Raw genomic sequence first — 24,875 nt, 5'->3', positions numbered from 1 at the left:
AATGAATTTTTTTCCTATTAAGAGTATATTTGTACCACGACTGTAGCTCAAGTTATCAGGCTGTATTTCTTTTAGAATTATTCGTCACATAACTAACGATAATCTTCTTTTGTTCACTTTCAATTCCTTGTTATGCAGTCCTATCCATCATACTGCGGAACAATCATACCTTTTAATCTTGAAGACGCTTCCGGTTCCCAAATATTTCGTTTTTATAAAATTAACATTAAAGATAAATCATTCCACAAACTGTAAATTCTTCAACACTTCTAGAATATCACAGAGAAGTTGGTTTTATTCCAGAATTTAAACACCTTGCGGCAAATCAATGTAAATAGTCTTCGTTGGGCGCTTTATGCTATGAAGTCCTAATTATGCAACAAAGTCTATATAATTAATAAAATCTGCTACATAAACTTTTAGCAAGGAAAAAAAATTAAAACAGATTTAATAAATTACTCCTATTTATGTATTTAAAACTTTATGAAAAAGATAAATTATTTATATTGTAGAGATATATGTCGTAGTTTAAATATTGTTTTTGTGTTACTATTATGTATTTTGGTTACAAATCTGTAATACTTAGTCATCATCATACTTCTTTTAGGTGACATAACACACATGTTCAATACTACATGCTGTTTTCATGTAATTCGCTCTACAAGACCGACAGTGTTTAGTGTAGAATTACTAGTTAAATTTTACTTTGTGATTATGTTGCTATGGAAATAAATTATAAAATCCATGATACTTAACAGTCATTAATAAACTATTTGGTTCTCTTTATTCGCTCTTGGAGAAAAAGTAGTTTAATGTGACATTTATTGTTTCGCAATATTAGAGAACAGATATTTAAAATTTTAATTTATGTATTTATTAATTTTATTGAAATAAAGTATTTCTACTAAAATCGTATTTTAAGGTGTAATTTAGCCCAATTAGCACAACCCTAAACTATAGCTTAATTGGCGCTAGCTGAGCTTTGGCAGGTAGCAATTACAAGTTCTCCCTATAGCGCATTTGGCATGAATTATATATTTACTGCAGTAAAATATCAACTGTAGAATACTAACATTTTAAAGAGTTTTTAATACTTGCAATTATATTTTTGTTGAAGTAATTTCTCAGCATCCTAGTTCTAATTAACGGTAACAAAGTGATAGGTGATGAAATATATGATTGAAATAAAATGCAATGGAATACGAGGGCCAAACTGAAAGTTTTTAGAACTGGCAACTTAAAAGCATTATATTAAAAAAATAAGTTTAAATTTTGAAAATAGAACTCTTTTACAATAATTATACATTTCATTCATTTGTCATTTGTTTTACGATTTGGCGGCAAATTGAAAATTGTCTGTGCACGTCAGAATGAATTTAAGCCGAGAAAATTTTCGTGCAATGATTTTTTATGACTTTCGATGTCATATAAGTCAACAAGAAAGTTATGATAGACTTCGATTGGCTTTTCACGATGAAGCCCCATCTCGTGCCACAGTTTACAACTGGTTTAATGAATTCAAACGTGGTCGAACTAATCTCACCGATGATTTGCGTGAGGGACGGCCTTCTACAGCGACGACTGAAGACAATATCAGTGTTGTGCGGCGTATGATAGAGACTGACAAAAGAGTGACCTATCAGCAGATTCGGACAAGTCTAGGCATAGGTATGAGTCAAGTGCACAAAATCCTCCATGAACATTTAGCGGTCAGGAAGCTTTGTGCCCGCTGGATACCGCATAATTTGACCGAGGCTCAAAAACTCCGCCGTGTTGATTGGTGCCGAGAAATGATCCAAAAATTTAACGGAGGTGACTCAAATGCTGTGTTCGACATACTAACGGGTGACGAAAGCTGGATTTACTGTTATGATCCGGAAACCAAAAGACAGTCTGCTCAGTGGGTGTTTCCTTTCGAAGAGTTGCCAACTAAAGTGAAGAGAGGTCGAAGTGTTGGAAAAAAGATGGTGGCCTCGTTCTTCGGAAAGACAGGTCATTACGCGACAGTTGTCTTAGAGGATCAGAAAACGGTTAATGCAGAGTGGTACACTAACAACTGTTTGCCCCTTGTCTTGGAAAAAGTTCGAGAGAAACGACCTCGCAGCAGGATCCTCCTTCATCACGACAATGCCTCGTCGCACACCGCCAGGCAAACGATCGACTATTTGGCGACCTCAGACGTGGAATTACTGGGTCACCCGCCGTATAGTCCCGACCTCGCACCCTGCGATTTTTATTTATTCCCGAAAATAAAAGAAAAACTTCGAGGAAAACATTTTATGGACGCCGAAGAAGCAGTGCCTGCGTTTCAAAACGCCGTCGAAGAGACCCCTAAGGCCGAGTGGGCAAGGTGCTTTTCTCAATGGTTCCATCGAATGCAGCGATGTATTGATGTAAATGGACGCTATTTTGAAAAGTTATAATAAAACTAATAACTTGCTAGAATGCTTAGTTTTTGATTTTCTAAGAACTTTCAGTTTGACCCTCGTATTAATGTAAATTACTAATCGAAATAAATATAAGCGACGAAAAATGTCTAAAGTGAATTTTGTAATGAATTTCCGAGTTTACACTTAAGTATAATGTCTCTAATAAGCCGGATTCAAATTCATAATAGGAGTCTGAAATGATGAGTGTGCTGTTAAACGGCCTGAAGTTTCCCCGCATAGCTACTAGCGCGAACATCCATGATTTAATGCTTGTTTTTCGAGCACTTAAAAGTTATAGGTGTTTCGAGCACTTAAAGTGTTGCTTGTTTTGTATTTTAGCGTGTATTTAGGCAAATACTTGAATATTACCGGTATTTATAAATGTATTTGCTTATAAATTAGGTTTCAAATGAGGAGATTCGTACGTGAACAAAAATAACCAAAATAGCTTAGTGGATTGTGGTGCCAGTGGTTGGCAGCACAAACTGGCTCGCGCAGCGTACCTTCACAAGGTCATCCACCTTCAAAGAGGTTAGATGACCCTGTGAAGGTCGTTGGAAAAAGATGTATACATGCCGCTTGGATCCGGGCCTATTGGAAATGTATGACGGAGGTCAATATCCAGCAGTGTACGTCCAAGAACTAAAATAATCATGATGATGGTTATAAAACACATTTATTTAATTTACATAACACTCGTGATAATTTATGACATTCGTTGGTAAAATTAAAGATGGGGAAGATAATCGACTATCCGTTTTAAACTTATTGTTTTAAAAATGTGTATTTTTGTGGTTGAATTAAACTTCAGAGTTTTTTCTTTCGAAAATTATCCGAGAATGAAATATGTGATATTTAATCTGCGCAATGAAATAGCTTGATGCCAAACACCATTTACACAACATAAAGGTTACCGTATCGAATGCAGTGTAAATAAAACGTATTTATATAAATTGTTTAAATAATTGCGCATTTAAAATCACAAGGCAACAAACTTAAACAAGATTGCCGGTCTAGACGAAAATAAAATAAATTGCAACTTGATTAATTTCAAAAAGTCCATTTCATTTCTGCACTTGTAAAACTTTAAAATTTTTTGTCTTAGGATAGTTTGTGAATATTAAATAATTAATTATGTACTAGCAAATATCTATCATAGGTATTTAAATCAAAATTTCTGTTAAATCATTGACTTTTAATTTCATATATATATAACTCGTACATTAAATTTATTCTCGTTACATAAATAAATTACGTAATCATTATTTTCATTCTTGACTTAATAATAACATCCATATTTAAATTTGAAGCGTCGTGATTTCTAGGTAATAATATATTCTAAAAATAAATTAACTATAATATAAGTGATTTAACAAGTAATTAATATTAGGAGACTAGAGTTTACACCATCATATGTTAACAGAAACAGTAGAAATTAGTAATATTTATATGATAGGCTGTCATCACCATTCGCGACCGTCATCACCAGATATTTTGCTAATTAATAAATATACTGTAATATATTATTTAAGGTGGCAAAACGAGGCACCTTAGCCTCTTTTATCTTTATTATATTAGTACGTCCACATAGAATAGCGCTTATATGCTTCCATCTTTTAGGAGGACGTCCTATGCTGCGCTTGGCTTTCCATGGTCTCCACTCCATAACCTTAAGGGCCCCCAGGGCCATTTGTTCTGTGCGCTATGTGGCCTTCCCACCACTACTTCAACTTGCCAAGTTTGGTTGCTTTCGATACAATTACTAAATTCATGGACTCGAGAGCATCAACATGAGCCATTAACTTTATCATATTTCAACCAGATTGGAAGCCCACCAAACTTTTGAGTCGCTTTCATAAACGGTCCATGGTGTCATAGGGCGACGTGAGAATTCCGCAAAGGGATATCAACTTAGCCAGATCTTGACACACAGATCGTCGCACGCTAAGGCACGAACCACGGGTACGATTTTTACTCGAATTATTGCGAGAATTTTTACAAGCTAATATTTCTACACCTACGGCGCTGAGTTAAGAAGTTGCGAAAAACCAATGTCAGTTTCCAAAATATTTAGCTGAAATAATTCCAATAAGCGGTTATGTTAATTATCAAATATTTGTGAACGCTTAATAAAGTGGATTTACAAAGTATTACTACTCAGTTTGACACGGCATTTCTCAGCCCAGTTCGCGCGTTCGCCTCACAATCACCGGGGCTATTTAATCAGATTTAAGGTTGACATAATTAGCTGCGCGACCTTGTGGTAGTTCCCCGGTCTCGCCGCGTCGACCTTATTGTTTATTAATTCGTTCTTACAATCGAAATAATTGCCTCGTTACGTAACCTGTACTTCGATTAACTACGGCTTGTGCAAATGGCGTTACGACATGTTATGTAGATTTGTTAGTTATATTAATAATGCTAACAGCGCAAATATAGTCTGTGTAATATTGGACGCTGTTAGCTTTTCCGACCTATTGTTGTATGGACGAGATCTGTCGAGTCTAAGTTAGGCATCTCAAAGTAACATGTGTTTTTTTTTTAAGAAAATTGAGCGATGATAATCTATCTGCTCGGTCATCGGAGAAAGTGATTCTCTCCCGTGACACGTGAAGACCCGTTTATTGTTTTTTATGTAGTTCTCTGACTGTATCTGGGATGAAGCGAATGAAGAATCTTATGAGACGGCATTTAAAAATTCTAGTGTGGAAATTATTTATCGGTAATTAACCATCGTTTTAAATGTACATTTTTTTACAAACAACATTTATTTTAAATGTCACCAAGCGTTGCTTTATATTGCTTTTAAAGGTTAAACTTTAAAAGTAAAAGCCACTGACTGTTATTGGTCGCCTTTGGTTTGTAAATAAATTACGTGTCCTTCATAAATCTCAAGTTTCATCGTTGAAAGTGGATGAAATTTTCTGTTGATTACTATGAAGAAGGTTAATTCGCTCTAAAAGCAGACAACTAAAATAAACAAGTAAAAGTGTTATTGTTTTAGTAGTTAGAAAGTTTTCTTTTAGATTAATGTCTCAATTACGCACGTCATCACCAACCACAATGCGACGTTAAGTTAAATTTTATTCGCACTTTAAATGGATGTTACCTCAAGACGGCATCTCTCACGGCTATTTTTAACACAAACATTGGCTTTTCTATCTACATCTGATCTTTACATAAAAAAACATAATAGGATTATAGCATTTGAAGTTCTTTAGATTTCTTTTATGCAGGTATGTGAGTTTATCAGGTAGGAAATGACGAGGCCAAATTTTCTTTATTTAAATGTTAATTATGTTTGACACTTCACGATGATAATCCAGGTTAGCTTTTTGAGCGCCAAAACAATCATTAGATAAGGAACAAAAATACATGAACCAACCACGTTTATAAAGGTTGTGATAAAACCAAGTGAGCAGTAATCGAAGTATCTATTTGAAATGTATCGCATGTAATGTAATATTTACATTTGACAAATCAGGAACTATTTGATGTCTATCGTTTATTTTGCAATAACATTTAATAGTCAAAAAAATAATATTACAATTCAGTGACACAAATTATATAATATGATTGATTATAGGTATAAAAGCTTAAAAGGCATAAGTATATACTTCAATTGCTGTCGATTTATGTGTGGTACACTCTTTACAACCAATGTTTTAAGTAATTATAAACAACGTAATGGTGTCACTAAGAAAAAGCGGGATAATAATTCGGATAACTTGATATTAAAATTAACTTTTGTCTACTATCTCTCTCTGCAGACTGTATTGCGAGAAGTTATTAGCGTGTTGTATTTTAGTAGTCAAATTAAATTTTTTATTGTGATCACGGCATACATAATGATTGGAAATAGTTGTAATATCTTTAAAGATACGCGTTTTGTTGACAAATGGGCTATACTTTTATCCTTATAAACTATTACACCTCTAAACGATCACCCTGTATACACGCTACTGTATTTTATTACCGTTTTTGCGTATAGTATACCGTATACATTCGCACAAAAACTAAGGTGAGGTCCGATTACATTCACTCTCAACTTTCTCCGCAAATTTAGGAGTCGATAACAACGGTTCAGCGCACCGACGATTGGACACGGCGAAGGCAATATATCGAAGTAGGTTTAGATGTTCATTCGCAATCACTTTGATTGAAGACAATTGAATTCCGTCCCTATCGGGCATGATGCGTAGATGTCGATACTCGAGGTCAACAGTAAATTGGGAGTCTTTGACCGATTTATCGGTAGATTTTTTAGAAAAGCGTATCCAAATTGAATTTCTTGATAAAATTTTCGAGTGCATTTTAATTTTTCGTTTAGCTATATGATCGCGAGCGTCTTCATTGCTGTTAAATCCATCGTAATGATTCTTATTATTTTCATCATCTACCAGAGTATACAAAGCTATTTGATTATAAGTGTAAAAGCTTTTAAATCGTAAATATGTGGTTCATTTGACAGCAAAAATATTTTTAGACTTATTTCTCACTATTCTTTATAATGACTCACTCTAAAACTCTTAAGATGCGACAGGCCAATTACTTCTGGCGGTGCAAAGTATGCACTGAAAAATAGTAAACGATAATTAATTTTAAAATGTAGTTATCCGAATTTAGAAAATGCTATTTCATATTATGCTATCATTTATTACTTCTGAAAGCATTCATTTTTGGATAGGACGTACCATATATTGATTGACAGCAAATGAGCAAAAATTCACCCCTTTAAAGGTATTTTTTGCATCCATAAAGGATCACCACGTATACACTTTTAAACGTAATTGTTCGCTATATCCGTTTACCTGAGACTCGAGGCTAATATTCCGAATCGAACCTTTATCTTGATAAAACAAATGCCGTGCGAGTCTTACTTTCGAATAGAACTTCTAAGGTCGTTTACATTTACTCTTGTAACTTGTATATCCGTTTAAGCGAATGTAAATATTCAAATCATTGTCTTGAAATTGTTCTAATAATTACGTCAATACCTATATGGTTTGAAGATGCATAATGTTGGACGACTATAATAGTAGCTGACCGGACGACTAAAAATTAGTTTCGAATTAAAATAACATATATTTCAGTACATCTATGTAGGTCGGCCGAATCAAGGGTCCTTTTCGTAAGCAGTGTGTAGAACAGTGTGATTGTGGACATGATGTGTGGACGAAGAAGTCACGTATTAGATAAAAACACGTGACTATTATAATTTAAAAGTGGGATACTTAGTATTTGTTTTAATATCTTATTGTAATGAGTGCCATTAACTCACGGCTATGCAACCCAGTTCAAGTGAAATCGTACCGCAGAACGTAAAGTCGATAATGCGGGCGACACTGTGACTTAGTTGGTCAGTTTTCATGCCAGTCATGCCAGTCGCTTCGATTTATCATCACACTTTTCCCGATATTTGCATTCTTTCATTAACGCGCTGCTAATGTTTTTTAATGTGATATCATTATCGCACTTGTTTTATTAGGTTTTATTCATGGTAAGTGAAGTTGTAAATTGCCATTATAAAGCTACTAGGCCTTTCGGACGAACCATTTTAGGTCTTAATCAAGCGATAGCAGCGTGATGCTTGTGAATTTGCATCTCAAAAGTTAGGCACTGTTTTATTAGGAACAGAGCATGTTATTTACATTCAATTGAAGTATCTTTTCGTTTATAAGTTTATAGGTTTTTTTTTTTATTATTGCCACTCTTGTAACACTATCCTCGTCTCATGAGAGTGTGATAGAGACGTATATAATCCATCATATCGGCTCAATGTAGCTTAATGGATGTCGCACATATTTTCTTTCTACAGCTATTATTCCTTAGTATTTGCTACCGATGGCTCATACTATATTAACACACATAAACTTTCACTTTTTCAATAATTTCAGCCGAATAATGTCCGCTGCTGAACTTAGATACCCTCTCGTAAATTTCCAATAGAACCGGTTGCAAGCGACCTGCATCCACCTTCTTGCGATGAACTTAACGAGATTGTGTATCCACCTTGTGTCGAACTGTTGTAATTAGTAGAAAATATTAAAATATTCCATCGACCTAGTCAAGGTCGCGGAAGTAGCTGGATGTAGGCAACGCAAGACTTGTCGTCGTGGCGATCTTTATGGCAGCCTGTCATGATAATGATAATTAAGAATCGTAATTTCTTTTTCATGTATATGAAATTTATCTACGTCTATTAGATCGAAAATCGTAATATTTAAACACATACCATCTAAAAATCTCTGCTTATTTTTGTAGGGTATAAATGGTTCTTTATTTTTTACTGAAAGAATATCTTCTGTTCGTAAATGGATTGAAGTATTATTTATAGTTGAACTAATCACTTGCTCAAGACGTTTGATGTTGTTTTTACACGGACTTTGCAGCGTCTGTTTACTACGTAGAATCCTTTCACGATTGAAAGAAAACCGTTGCTTAGCAACAAAAAATTAGGTAAACATTGTTATCGCTTTTCCATTCGTTTTAATTCATTATTTTCTACGTCACGTTTTATCGGCGATAACAATTTTGTTCTTATTTATGAACATTGCATTGTGGAGACTAATTAGAAACGTTACAATATTTTCACACGACGGTTGACATTTCAGTTGTAAAATGTTGGTGATTATTGCGTTATTATTTGTCTAATAAATATGAGCATAATAATGTACTGACCTTTCTGTGTGTAATTTTGAAACAATGTTCATTAATAACTCCATTACAATAAAGTGAGATGATTTTGGATTGGATTTTAGTGAATGGAGGGAATAATATTCTTAAAGATATTTAGAACAAAATATCTTTCGAAAAATAGGGACACATTTTCATTAGTACTTCATAAATATAGTAAACATTACTCTCAGCAGTAAATTAAATGTTCATTCACATCTTTTTCAAATAGAAATTACTGTTACCACAATAATTGTTCGAAGTATTCAGTGCAATGAAATAAACCTGTTATTTGTGAAAACTGAACCACGAGAACTGTATTAAGTAAAATCAGTGCTAAAAGTTATTGGATGGGATAAAGCATTTCGGCAAAGTGGCGAAGTCTGAGTCCCGGGTGGTGCTAGTGGGCGAGGGAGAGGGCGATGGGTGCTGTTCTTGCACTGGCATGAGGATCGGTGACCTTGGCGGCGCGCTGCTAGAAGCTGCCAAACTGACTAGGTTCTGGTTCTGCCAGAAGCCTGGATACGGGTGAGTCTAATAAATGATGCCTTCCGATTTTGTAATTAAATGTTAAATTTGCGTACTGCTGAGGTTTAAGAATAATAAATATGTAAACAGAAACGTCAAGAAGAGACTTTTTAATTCACGCAAATGTTTCTCATAAAATTAAATAAAACCCATAACACTGTTTTATTTTAATGTAAATAAATCTGAAACCAAACGACACATTGAAATATTAAGATACCTTGAGCACAACAATATAATAGGCTAGGCTATTTATTTATGTTGATCAAATGCACATCTTTTACTTAATGACAGATTTCTATAAAATAAATGTGATATCGAAATTTGTCATAATTTGCTGCCTTGCCAGTTTTTAGCACTAGCTACTTTAGTTAACCACTCGATCCATAATTGAAAGTAATAAAAACGTCAAACGTTGATCTGAGCTGAGGCCTAGAAAGCCTTCAGGCTTAGTTAGTGTGTAGAGGTTTACGATAAGCGCTTTCTGCGCTGGACCCACTAAAAGGTAAAGCTGAATATTCCCATAGCCAACCAGCATTCGCTATTAACAAAAAACTAACTGTTGGGTCGAACATAGAATTCGATATTATTTATAATTTTATTTGAGTTGTATATTGTGTATGTTGTATTGACTTCTTTAAAACTGAATTATGTTTAATCTTTTGTAGCGGATATGATTCGTTAAGTATGAAAGAAGCGCATGTCGTATTTAAACCAACTCAACAAAATATTGCTAGAACAAATTCTTGTATTTTTTTTACCTTAAACGAAGTTTATGTAAATTAAAAAAGTAAGTAAGAAAATGATTGCGACATGTTTGCAAAATTGTCCACGCGGCAATATTATAACTCGCGGTAAATTATAAACTCGCTGCGACTAGAGAGGTCTTTCCCTCATCCCTCGTTAACCTACTTTATGTTTTAACTTTACGTTAAACTCTTCTAGGATTATGTATTTTTAATCGTGTTTCATTCGTAATAAATTGGGTGACGATAAATATCGATCGCGTAAAGAATTGTAATTTGCCTGCAAAACCAGCGCAATGATCTTCAATGTAATGAGTGATTGATACCTCACGGAATTTCAGTTTGTTGCGTTATTTTGGGTGTTCTTGATTTAAGTTAAAAAAAGTTTTATCCGCATCACTTCAGCCATAGAATGTCCATTGATTAAAAACCCTCCATATTTACTATAGGACCAGCTGGAAGTGGCCTGCACCCAACGTCTTCTGACGAGATTGACAAGTTCGTCCTACCTTCCTTGCTATCCTTGCTTGTCTGTGGTCTCCACTCCAAAATCTTTAGTTACCAGCGGTCATTTGTTCAGCGCGGTATCTGGTAAGCCCAGTGCCACCTTACTTTACCTGGATTTTGTTGATTATTTTCGTTCCTCTATGGATCTCCTTTTTTCTGCTTCGATCTCATGGATAAATACTGAGCACAACCCTCTCAAATAAAGTTGCATATAAATCACTCACACATGGTACAGGTAGATAAAATTTTAATTAAAGTTTAACCAGCGATTAGTACGCGGTATTCAAAAATACGCACTTCTCTTTCTACGACCTCTACCTTACATGCATTCACTATGCTGTTATATTGTAGTTACAAGTAAATATAGTTATCTGGGTGCGAGCCAATAACAATAACCGTGTCCCCAAGTAGTAAAACTCAATATTCTTGCCCCGATTGTCCATTGCTCAAAATTAATTTTATTGCTCTAAAAACGACTCTGTTTCTTGTTGTAACTCGAGGGTCGAAAAAACTTCTTTTAGTTAATTTTCTCTGATTGGTTCTTAGATTGTTTTTATTACCTTTTTCACATAATTTCTCTTATTTATTTGCTATTTACAATAAACTAGGGAAATCATTGAAAAATTACTTTTTCTATGACTTTCCTAGTTTATTATAGTTTATATATATATTACTATATATCTTCTTGTTATTCTGAACCGAGTGAGGAGATTCACATCAAAACGGAGGTCAACGGGCTTGAAAATTGCTCGTTTAAAGTGACATTGAACAGGGCGCAACGCGTGTGTAGTCCCCCGTGAGAAGAGCGACGACATGGCTAGGGTCGCGGGTGGTCGGTGGATACAAGTAGTGTAAGACTGGTCATCGTCTCGATCTTTGGTAGAGGTCTATGTCCTGCAGTGGGCGTCTATCAGCTGACATGATGATCATAATGATCTTTAAAAAATTGTTATTTATTAAAATAGTGAGCGAAGGGAACGTTTAATTTTAAAAAAGTAGTTTCTCTATCACGGTCTGAATTTTCAGGCGAATAAACCAAAGATTTATTAGATTACCCGCAGAGGCGATAGAGTTTTAGCCGCGCTTTGTCGGCCCGCATTATATATTTCAAACGAAACCTGCGACCCCATTTGCTGGAGCCGGGAATCTGGGTCCCGCAGCCGCGCCTAGTTTAATAATCGACAGTTTTTTTTTTATACAACTAGGTCGCTCCTGCAACTGGCGCGTGCATTGAGGCGTACTAATGTACTCGAAGCGAGAGAATGGAGATCCCCTCTTCAGCTTCTGACAATGGAGAGAATGTCGCGCTCCATTTGATAAAATAGCATTACATGTACATCTCATTTTAAATTTGTGCATACTTTTAAACTAATCATGGAATTTGTTTTTATTACTTATGGCCATGACAAAACATTAAGGAAGATTATTTTCAAATTAAACCCATTTGGCAGCGTACAATGTTGATATTTTGTAAGAAAGTGGACGTACAAATCAAAATATGTGTTATTTCGTCATATTGCAGCTTTCTTCGTGCTGCATATCACGAGAGCTGGCTAAGTGCCAACCAACGAAAACCGGCAGACTTAATTGGCAGGACGGGTTGCGGATAAATGTACACTACAGAATTTACGGTTGTGATTGTTCAAGTAACGCTTAATAACTAGGTTAAAGTTTTGTTAGATTGACCAGTTAAGATTAAATTGATGTTCTCATTAAACCACTTCTTTAATGAAAGCATAGTGTTGATTCCCCAATAAAAAACTATAACATTAAAGTCAAAACTGCCTTTATTAATTATAAAACTACCTTTATAAGACAGCTTTTGGAGATGGGGTGTACCCTCCGATTACTGTATTATTAACGTCACATTCAGTCTTCAGTTGTAGTAATATTAGTAATTCTGCCCTATTCTTATCCTTTTTCTGGACATTTATGTATTAATATCATGACTACAAATAAACGTATTCCGACACAAAATCGTAAGGCGTGTTTGGCCTTCGACAGTATGGCGATGGATAATAGATCAAATAGCCTGTTTACCCAAAATATTTAGGGTTTTCGTTTTAATTTACTATCATTATAATCACTTGTTGAAATAAATATTTTATCCTGAATTTGCATTCATGTTTGGAAAAGTAAATCATTGTTAATGAATTCGTTAAAATGATACCCCGCCCTGTCTCTATCAGTATGTGAAGGTACCGTAAACAACATCTGTAGGAAAAATCTTTTTCATCGTAAGCGTAGACTTTATATATGCTCATGAAAATATTCATACAAAAGTGTTCAATGAAGTTTTCACGTGTTATCTCCGCTTTTTCGCCGCGGCACATCAGCAGGAAAACCGCGATGGAAAAAGACCTTTCATATGAAAAGTAATAAATCTCTCAATGTCTTTATTATGTTGATCAATTGCTATATGCATTAGTTACTCTCTTAATGTTCCCGATATCGGAAAATGTTGTGAACCTGTAACATTTCCCCGAGTTAAAAAAATCCGTTAACTCAAAGAGATGCCACTAATCGTAACTCACTACCCGGGTCTTACATTTAGTCATTGATTTATATGTACTAATATATTAACATTTTTATTATTTACTGCACCTCGTTGTGTATCCTTTACATAACATTTCCGATTGCTCTTCCAATGTAAACGTTCCGCATACATATTGCGTAGCATCTTGTTATTCACGTATCGCGATATATGATCGCCGGGAACTAATTAACTCTTTGTTACAATCGTACGAGCCGACGGAGAACAACAAACAACTAATGGAGCGGGAAAATATATCCGGAGAAATAAAACTGGGGTATGCTGGAGTTATGCGTTCAGCGCTGAATCCGCTTAATTGTTGCTATTGCAAGAGCTTTGTTTCGTGCCAGTTGCTGCCAATCCGGGTGTAAATATTGTTTTTCTATTTAAACATTTTTCCTTTTGTTTTTACACCTATAAAAGAACAACCTAGCCATGATTGTGCGTTAACATAAAATTGCCATAACCTTTCATCCAATAATATTTCTATCTACCTTACTTTATTTAGTCATAATCATAATTTCAGGAGTAGAACTCACTATACTAGTGTGTTCATCCCCTATAGATTCCCAACTAACCCAACTTTATTGAGAATGTCTGTGAAATAGATTAAATATAATACGATTAGTTTTTTGTGGAATATTTTCAGATAAAAACTTGGATGAAAACATCATAGCTTTGTAATATGGTTAGGTAAATAAACGTATAGGAGCTCTATTTGGAATTTATTTCTTTTGTATTGAGTTTTTTTGTTAATTTATTCGATACATTAATATTAAATAAATATAAAGCAAATAAATGAATAGTAATGCCGGTTAAAAGTGCATCGAAAATTCATAAGGTTGTTGTTGGATGTTCGCATTGCGGGTAGACATCCTCCGCTAGACAATTGCTATATGATGTAACGCAATCATTAGAACAAAAGCACAATTAGGTAACCGATTGACCTACAGCATTAGTGTTCTCACAGGTTTATTAATTGCCCATTATGTTTTTAACGCTTTTCTCGTTACTGTTATTTGAGTACGTCATAGGAATATTTTTCGATATTTAATTTCCGCTAATGTTTAATTTCTCCGTGCACGTCCCGCTTTTTACCGCTAACAGTTGCGTTCAGCATATTAATTCGTGTTTATCAAGTTCGAAAGTTTGAGCGTAAAGCTCGAGAAAAACATTGTTCGGCAGCTCCAATAATCACATAATAAGCTATTTATTTTTAACTTTCACGTATAGCAGCGTTGTCAATGCATTAAGTTTTACATAAGGTTTCTCGTTAGTATGTTTATGTTTTATTAAGAACGGCTACCAGTCGACATAACTTCTGCTTACAAAAATCTACAATTTGGCGTGCAATAGAAACGTTCGTTCTTAAGATTAATTGTTTTTTCCAAAACGTCATTCCTATCCGACCAAGTAAATGTAAATATTAAAAAATACATTCCGAGACACAAGAGCAGGCATGGGCAGTACTTCACTGGAAAATAGAAAAAATAACAAGTTATTAATTTACACTGCGTTTTTGATTTGTACATCATATAGTATTTGTCCAGTGTAGATCCTCTACCCACAAGGCAAACAGACGACCTTGTTAAGGTCATCGGATGATACTCGGTACTAGCCACTTCCAATCGGTCCCACTAATCATTTTTTTATTTACTTTAATTCAACTATAGAGATTACTGTCGTCAAAGTACCTTACGATTGCTAAAATAATCCTACTCAGCAGACATTTATTACCAAATTGAGCTTATCTATCTTGACGTACCTAAACTTGAAATAATGCTACGAGAGTATCTACCGCATTCTGATTGGAAACAAATTCAGTCTGGTTATTTCGTGATCAATTTCACAAATATTCTGAATCTAGTGGAGCAATATATATTTCTATTATTATATTATTTTTAATAACTTTTGTTTTATAAACTGCCTAAACTATATTCATTAAATTGTATCACAATGCTATTGGTTAGTAATAATGTTTATACTCCCGTGTAAGACACGATTACATTCACAGTAATTCAAAAGCAGATTCTCATGTATAGGAGTACGAGAAGCTGGGAAAGTTCGCATGCGTCTCAATAAAATATTTTCATAGCTTGCAGGCAATTACAACTTACTAAAAATAACATGAAATCTCGTTAACGCGCTTTAAACTCGCGAACGCTCGCAACGAGTTGCTGACATGTGCAAACGGCAACTGTATGCAGCCAGCGTTTGATGTAAATTTGAACTTTTTCATTGCAAGTTCTGCACACGCCAAGTTCTCTGCAAGCGGTTCGATGCTACCAAATAGAGTTCTACAACAAATGGCTCGAAGTTGTTATTGGTAGAATTTAAATCTGAAAGAAGTATCGACATGTTGTCGCGTCTGTTTGCACATTGAGAAGTTGTAATGAGCTAACTTTGAAACATTCTGAAAACCCCTTCGAGGTTTTTAGAGAGCTATTATATTAAATTTCCATTTCATTGTTCACATTAGAACTATGGACATTTTAACGAAGATTTGGCTTTATGTGACAGTTATTAATACTTCTATAATTAGATTTTATTTTTTCAACTCCATAGGCATTTGTTTTATATATTTATTGTTAAAAATGTTTATTGTATGAAAAGACAATAGGAAAAAACAGGAAATATTATGTGTCACAATAGACAAAAGAAGATGTACAATCACCAGTTTCGTCACAATGGTATTTACCGAGGAAAGACAGAGTGGGAGACCATCAAAAGGTTAAAATCGGGATAAATATAATATTTACATACATATTTAACGATAAATCTAAATAAAGACATAAATACTACAGTGATAAGTATTGAAGACTTGTTAGCATATTTTAAATTTAGATAGAGAAAGGGTCTTTGTAACCTACGAAGGTAATTTATTGCATAAGCGAGTAGTCTGAATAGTGGATTATTTTTGTAGGAAATTAGAATTAGTTGTAAGTTTGAGAGCTCCCTATTCCATATAATGGTAAATGAAACACTCTGACCGCTATGCGGTGCTACTTGGCATTGTCATGCATGTTAAAATAAGGCGCCACTGCAATCTTAATAGGAATATTATTTTACTTCCTTGGCTACGAAAATAGTAAACAGAAGTAATATGGTATCTGTCTAGGCATTTTCTTGCCCGACTAAATACCAACTTATAAAGAAACAATTTTGTGCTCTTAAAGGTTTATTCTAGAGATGGGAAGCGTAAAGTACTTATGACTACCGTACTAGTATTATCTTTAATTTTTTCCGCTTACTTGTTATTTTGAACGCAGCTTTTTGTTAGCTTTAAACGCTATACAGAAACGCAACTTGAACTAGTTTTTTTATTATAGAATAAGTTGTAACCGCAAAAAGTTCTTTATAATAAATTTTAACATAGAAGAGTATTCTATTGTTGCGGTTAGTTTTAAATTGCATTTCTGTATCGCATATATTTTCGTTACATTTTAATTAAAATTGGTACCATTTTTGAATTTATTGCTTTATTTTATGCCTTTTTATTTATTTATACTATTGGGTCATCAAAAATATTGCAGATGTGATAGATTTATTGCGATAAAGTATTATTAATGACTTATTTTAAACTACCACTAGACTTGTAAAATTACAGTTCTGTCGTAATCTAATAAACATAAAAAATTAAATGTCATCCTACGGTAATAATTTTATGAAGTTTTTTTATGTCAATTTATAATTAACAACGAGTATTTAAAAAGATATTTTTTTATTCGATACAGCAGATGACGTTGGTAATATATGATTATTGTAATCGACGTATAGACATTCTAAGACAATTTTTTTTTAATTTATATGACAGCATGGATACTTTGTAGCTTGCATAGGTAAAGATAAATATCATTTGTGTTGTATTGTAATTTTTCTGTGCATAAAAACCTATCTCGTGGCTTGAAGAAAATATGAAGAATAATAAATCGAATCGGTCGAGCAGTTGTCGAGTTTTCACTTAATAATGTGTTCTTCGATTCGGTTATATTTTTTCTAAACAAATTGATAAATGACTCAACTTTGCTGTAGAATAAACAAAAACACTGTAATAACCACAATACTGCATATCAATATACCATGTAACAATACAAAACCCAGTGTTCATTTAGTACATTATTATGAGAAACCGCATCCATTACTGTTCGAGACAGATAAAATTATAGAGAAACTACGTCAGAATATTTTTTGCAATATTCATAAGTCCACAGGCATCGTACGATAACCTGGCGATAACAATGTTTTGCTAATACCAGTGTGGTGTGAACTTGGTCGTTACAGGTCTGTCTTTGGGAAAGTTATATCGCTACTATCACAATCAGTTAGCGTCAGACTTGTGCATTCTTTTGTTTTAGGTATTGCAAGAGGTTCTGCAGTTCTCACTTAAGATAACTTAATAACCGACAACTTCGCTTTACTGACCTACACCGTAACATTCCCTTTATAATATTTGATTAAAATATGCGCATACATATGAAAAGTATAAAATTATTGTGCCTTAATAATAATGCCTGTTATTTTGTTTATACCTGTAATTAACTGTCCCGGTTAGGCACACAGACGTAACATTTTTTTAACCACAGTCATCTTCAGTGCACAAGTGTAGTATAAACAAAAAATAAGTTAATGAACTGTTGCATAAAACAATATGGGAGTGCCCTCATACCTCCTCATTATAAGAGGAGCATGAGCCTCATTAAAACGTACCCCGCGGTGGGATCACTGCAGGGTACAATTACTAGAGCAAGTACCTGGATGACCGACTTTTGCGAAAGTATTTTTACGTGCTCTATGTATTGTTTACCGGTTGCATTGTACTGTTTTATACGGCTCTTATGTTATAATATCTTTTATAAACAAAGTTGAACTCTGAAATGGTATATCGTATTTGTACAATATCGTCATCGACAACATAATTTCAGCCATAGGATGTCCACGGTTGCTGCCGGTCTTATTAGTAATATATAAGAGGGTAAGAGGTATATACAATAAATTTAATTGAAATTGTAAATAAGAGAATTTATTCTAAAATTTTGCAAATTCAAATTTATGAAAAATCGAAGATAAAAAAACACTCAAATAGATTATAATAACTAATACCATTTGTGACGAAGACGGCCTATAGACAAACAAATTCGTAGTAGTAGGAAGGTTTCGAGCTTTTTGTTTTTAGCTTCTAAATTTAAATTGTATCTTTTCTGTGCTGAAGCATGTAGTAAGCACCAAAAGTCCGGTGGTTTCAGGGATAAAAACTTGCACACGATATTACCAAATACGGAGATTATTTTGCCTGTTTATGAAAATGTAACTATTTTAAAAAATTTGAGAAAGGCCTGGTTATTCTAACCTTTAAGAACGTCGTATTCAATGTAACAGTTATAATTTTTCTTTTCTCTGTAATATTAAACTTTCCAGAATAAAGTATAATAAACATTTGAACCTAATAGCTTTACCGCTAGATAACGTTTAATATTATTTATCGAAAGCATCGTACACGCCTATTTAAATTGCAGTACGTAGGTCCGTCTGCGACTTTCTAAGTGGCGGTGTCGTGACTCTCCGTTGATATTCGAGATGCTAAATAGGAACACACGATCTGTCTTCATATTCATTTGAATATATCCGTACATACACCTATTAAAAAGCAGACGTTCATGTTATTAGTGGTGTTTGGACTTGCTTATGTAAAACAAAGAAATACAACAATTTTTTTTAATTTAAGGTTAGTTTAGATAAAATGATACTTCTTTCGCTTCATTTCTCGTCTGTTTATATTAATTACTCGAGACAATTATGGCAAACCTTTATCCATCTTTTAAATACAAAAATAACTTTTTAGATTAATCGATATTATAGTATTTCATCATCATCATCATCGCCACCGTGTAAGCTGTTAGACGTTCACTGCAAGGCTTAAGTCTCTACCAAAGATCGGCACGATGACCGATCTTGCGCTGGCCGTATCCTTCGACTTCTTGCCGCATCTACCGGCTTGTGATAGCTATTTAAGAAACTTTTTGATAAGTATTTACGATTTATTACGACAATTTTTATAAAAATATTACGAAAATAATATTTGAAGGTATTCCTTTACAATAAAAATAATTGTTATAACTTATGTGTGCGTTGATTTTTAATTACTGGAACATGTTCGTATCTCAAATGAAATAGTTATTTTATGTAAAATGATCTGATGTAAGTGGAACCTTCTTCTCTTTAAGCCAAGAATTTTTGGTACTTACTTTTACTTTTACGTGCCAACGCATTATATACTAAAATGCTTATCCTTGGTGAGTTGCTATAAGGACAAATAAGTACTTATGAAAGTGACTTTTAATAACACTGTGGATTAATTATGGCGAATGTATGTAATTATTTTATTAAGAAATAAGATGTTCGGTAACTAATTTTGTTAATCAAATACACTGATAAGTAACACGAATGGATACCCTATTATGTAATGCAGACATAAATGTGTTTTCTCTAAAAAATCTTTACATAACCCAACAATGCTTGAATTATATACACTGTCAATGTGTGAAATTCTTATTTGTTTGTTATACCGTTGTAACTGATTTCATATAATTTTATTTTGTTTCTGGATTTATATAAACTCGGTAAAAGAATTATTCCTGCCAAATTTCAAGTCTCGTAGCATTATAGTTCCAGAAATATCTTGACGACTACATGGGTGGAAAACAGACATGTGAATAGGCTTTCGTCTAACAGGCATCCAAGAAAAGTCGTCAAAACCATGTTATAGCCCGGAATAGAATATTAATAATATAAATTTTTTTTCATTTATAAATGCGCCGAGAACACAAAAAATTGCAAGTTTGATCATACAGGAGATCTTATGCGGCCGTGATACGGGGAAAGCTAGTTTAAAATGTATTTATTCATTTATGTATCAATTACAATGGATGCATACGCATGGACGACAGCATAATGAATGGATTGATACAATCATGGCAGACATTTCAATAGTACCCTTTTAGCAACTTGTCTCTATTGCTGCACCGAGGCAACCAATAGCCATGCATTTGCCATTTTAGGCAAATTAATGGAAACTACACGAATAAATTAAATGGTAGCTAAGTTGTGTTCGAGGTAATTTTAAATATCCCGCTTTAAATACCGAATAACTAGAGAAGTACCAAGCAGCACCACCAATGCAATTTTACCAAGAAATTAGGATGGTTTTATTTACCATTTAAAAGATCTATTGTGAGTACAATCATTTTTGTACATGCTGTTATGATTTTGCTTAATTTTATTTTTATCACATCATATTTTTCAAACAAATGGCGGATTTTAGTAATTTGTTAATTTAAATATATAAGAGAAATTAGAACCAAGTTGAGGTCCTCTTATGTCATATTGCTCTCTCAGTCAACACACTATAGTGTAAAAGCGTTCGAGAAAAGTGAAAATAGTTAAAACCTATATATATATATATATATATATATATATATATATATATATATATATATATATATATGAGATGATATCTCTGAAATCGCTGAGTGGAGGTCAGCTAAGAATCGATTTTACAAAATTTCATTTCCAAAGGTTGAGACTTTGTTGGCATTTGAAAAATTACTATATAATAAAATACTATAAAATACTTATAAATAAAATAGATACTTTGCGTATCTATTTTATATTAACTTAACATATTATATTTATCTACTCGTATATCTTTATTAACGTTGTAATTATACTTAATAATTGAACTATAGTCCTTAATTTTGTATAATTCTGATTTTTAACTCTCCGGGATTTAGGTAAAATTGCGAGTAGAGCGCTTCAGTTTTCAAAAACTTAATTAACCTTTGCTTAGCTGAAACAAAGACGTATAATGACCTGAGAGTAAAGGCGACCTGTGATAGGGACGCTGGACAGTTCCTTTGACTGCATCGGACGCTATTACAATGCGGCGTAATTAATTTTGTCTTAACAAGATTTTATCTATCTACCATCTTTCTGACAGACGCCGTGTCACTATACTTGAGAATAATGATGAAGAGACTAAATCTTGCTAGAAGATATAATATATATATTATACTTTAGTATATCTTCTAGCCCTGTAGAAAAAAGATTAACAAGGTGTTTAATATTTTATATAAAAAAAATTGTAATAGTCACTTAGAGATCTAGAATCTAATTCTTTTAACGAAAATAAAAATTCTAGTGAAAAAAAAATCTAATTGTTCTACTCATTTAACCAGATCTTATGCCTGTCATATTAAACTTTTTATAATTCAATGATTTAAATTATTTAGAATTGACTTTGCAGGTAATACAAGATACAGTCGTATAAATTGAAAGGAAAATTTATTGCAACTATTTTGTAGTAAATAAAAAAAAAATTTCAAAGGTGAACAACAAAAACAAGATGAAAAGACGACATTAGAAAAGTCGTTAGAACATGTTGGATGCAGGCCGATTCTTACTAGCACCTTGGAAATTTTTGTGGGTGGCCTATGGCTAGCAATGAACGTTTTACGGCTGAAATAATGTTAATGATGACGGGAACACATTATCCACAAAAGCATCGCGTTACCGCTCTAGCTTAGAATAACATAGATTGGTCTACGCTACTTAGGCTAATGGTTAGTGTAGCTCTCTTTCTAAATATCTTATAATTTTTAATGTTTAACACAAGAAAAAATATCTAAGTATTGTATAATATTATTACATTTTAACTAGTCAATGGCCAATGAATGAAACAATTGTCAATAATTGCAATCATTTGTCAATAATTACTAAATTAGATGTTATTATTAAATTGCGACAATTTATAACCAAACAGAAACTATGTTCATCAAAACAATTCCGTGGAGATTCAGTTGATTACTTGGCTCCCCCAGCTCCATTTGTCTCCTTTGATCTAATTCTCTCGAGAAACTGACGATGTTTGGCGCGGGAATGTGGAAAAGTTCGAAGTTATGTCTTTGTTTGTGCCGGTCTTCTTCGCCGTCTATATCCCTTAACTTCTTGAGTTCTTGAGATTGATAAAATAGTTTTTCTTGAAACTGACGATTCTCCTCTGCGCTTAAGTTAGCGTTATTTTATTGCTGCTTATATATTCTATCTTGTGCATAACAACGGAAATATATAGTTTTCAGTTTCTGGTAAGTTTCTAATTTATATATTGAAACCCCGACTCAATTATAAAACAATTTTTCGCAAAAACTTAAATAATGTTACCGAAACTGTTGTACCGCGCTTTATACACCGGGCGAGACAGGCTTTTTCTCGGCCCCATCACACCGTGCTTTGTTAACGCGCGGTACAATGGTTTCAATAGCACTATAATATTTAATTCAAACATCTTTCAGTGAACAAATTCTGTTTTCAATTAAAATATCGCTTGAGACAATATGAAGCTCTTTTCACTAAATAAGGATACAAGTGCATTTAGTTTACGTATATGGTATTGTCGTTCACTGGTGTATTGAAGTTAATTTTTTATTAATTTTTCATACACATGCTTGCGTAGTCTGTTTTTGTATAAAAAATAGCAGCAACGCACGGCATCCTAATTAGCATTAGTTTCCAGTTGAATTCGGGCGACGTAACTCATTGTAACACGTTATGTTCGTTGGTTCGTTTGCGATGAACGCTCGACTGCTCGCGGTCACTGTCAAGGTATGCGCGCTTCATAAAGCACAATGTGCTAATAGCTACTTTTGTCTGCTTGTACATTTTAATAACTTTACTGCATTTAGTTTAAGCCTAACAACTTAGACCAAAGTCTTCCTTGACGTCCTCGGCTCCCATTGCTATAATATCACAGAAATACAAGGTCGTTAAACTGTTATGTCACTATGATGAATGATCCTTAGAATTACTAGGCGTCGGAGCTCCCAAGAGTGGACACGTCTTGAGTCATACGTCTTGTGTTTACTATTCTGGAAAAATTAGTTAATGTAATCCGTCCTTTATAAGTATATATAAGTCCTTTGAGCAAGTGTCTATATAAAAGGAATATTAAATAGCAAAGGACACCAAAAAATTACCATAAAACAAATAAAGACTCATCTTATGTTTTATGTGCTATATAATCTATTCTTTCATTGATCACCACTCCATGAGACACGTAACATGTTTGCTTAAAAATGGATTTTAGATTAAGGTGTTTGATCTGATATACAAATAATCTTAAAGGTGTAATCACTATAACGCTAGTATATCGCTATCACACAAACATTGACTCCCTGGTTCCGTAGCGCTCGTATTTGCGATGCCATTGCATCAGCCAACTGTTTCTACACGCTGCAAGTGTTTACTCGAGATAGATGATGTTTCGATAACACACTCGCAATTGATGAATGAGACTTAACTTACCATACTTTGATTAAACTGCGGTTGAGTATTCTGCAGTTATATTTTTAGTATTTCCTGTTAAAAAAAAAGTTGTTGCTAGTTTCAACGAATATTTTGTGAATTTTATCGAATCTTACTTCTATGGTGAATAAATAATAATAAAAATAAATACTTGACGAGTATTTTTATTCTATATAATATTTAATCAATCGTCTAGAACTTTCATAAAAAGAAAAGGCCTTAGTTTCCCGTGCCTTTATGTACCATTACTTTAGAAGTCAACTCTACGAACCCGAAGTCTCCACTTTAGTTGTAGGTTACACCATTAATCACAGTTTCAGTCAAATCTTTATATGATTTATTAAATTCCGATTTACTTCTCTCCAAATAATTCTCTTTAGCAGATTATGCATTATGTCGGGTATTCCCCCAAAGTTTGATGTGTTTAAGCTGCTAAGAAAATATTATAAAATTATTTCTTATCGTAAATTAGTTAACAAAAGGTCTGTTTTGCAATAAGCCGTCTATGCGCGTATCAAAGTGGCGCCTATATCGAATGCCAAGCAGTAGTGTGTAAGTAGTTCACGGATCCTTCCGCTCCGGGAACTCAGTACCGATGAAGCTGTAAAAGCCTTAGGATTAACAGTATTAACATCTTCAGAAACAATACAATACAATACGGTGTATAAGCATTACTCTGTTCTGGCTTAAAGAATGACGTAGATAGTGCGACGTACCGTCCCACATCCTTATGTTATAAATTTCAGACGATAGTTAATTTTTGTATCAGCAGATCTTGTGTAACACCAAACAGTTTTTCAGTATCACTTATCATCAAGTAATTACAGCTCTCTTACCGTTACTTTTTTTTGGTATCAAAGTACTCAGTCAGTTTAATAATGTATTAAAGCCCAACGTTTGCGAGCCCGTATCGCTAATTGAAACGCAAAAGACGTTAATTTGCATATAAATATACGGCGCGATTTCCATTGAAATACGTAATAAAGGCGATAATGTACGGAACTGGTTCTGTTTCAGCCTGATGAGATAATTAATTTGGCCGTATTACGTAAATACGTTAAAGACGAAAGTAATTATGATGGAGCAGTTGGCCTCTTACAACCAGTC

At 33.7% G+C, this 24,875-nt stretch overlaps 1 protein-coding gene across 3 annotated transcripts in view; it reads left to right on the top strand.

Annotated features, from left to right (window-relative positions):
• siz (Brefeldin-resistant Arf-GEF family protein schizo) overlaps positions 1 to 24,875 on the top strand; it is a 224,351-nt gene that overhangs the window by 173,583 nt on the left and 25,893 nt on the right. Inside the window, exon 2 of one of the 3 annotated variants that reach the window (XM_068768753.1) lies at positions 9,337 to 9,632. The exons of the other annotated variants lie outside the window; for them this stretch is intronic. Coding sequence (XP_068624854.1) covers positions 9,550 to 9,632 — 83 coding nt within the window. The 5' untranslated portion in view covers positions 9,337 to 9,549. The remainder of the gene's footprint in view (positions 1 to 9,336; positions 9,633 to 24,875) is intronic. 3 annotated transcript variants of the gene reach the window in all.

This window comes from Battus philenor, unplaced genomic scaffold (assembly GCF_028537555.1).
Source record: "Battus philenor isolate CCGP_79_NKW_IND1 unplaced genomic scaffold, ilBatPhil1.0.hap1 SCAF_26, whole genome shotgun sequence".
Taxonomy (NCBI): Eukaryota; Metazoa; Arthropoda; class Insecta; order Lepidoptera; family Papilionidae; genus Battus; species Battus philenor.
Note: the sequence above shows the minus strand (reverse complement) of the source record. Positions and strands in the feature narration are given on the sequence as shown.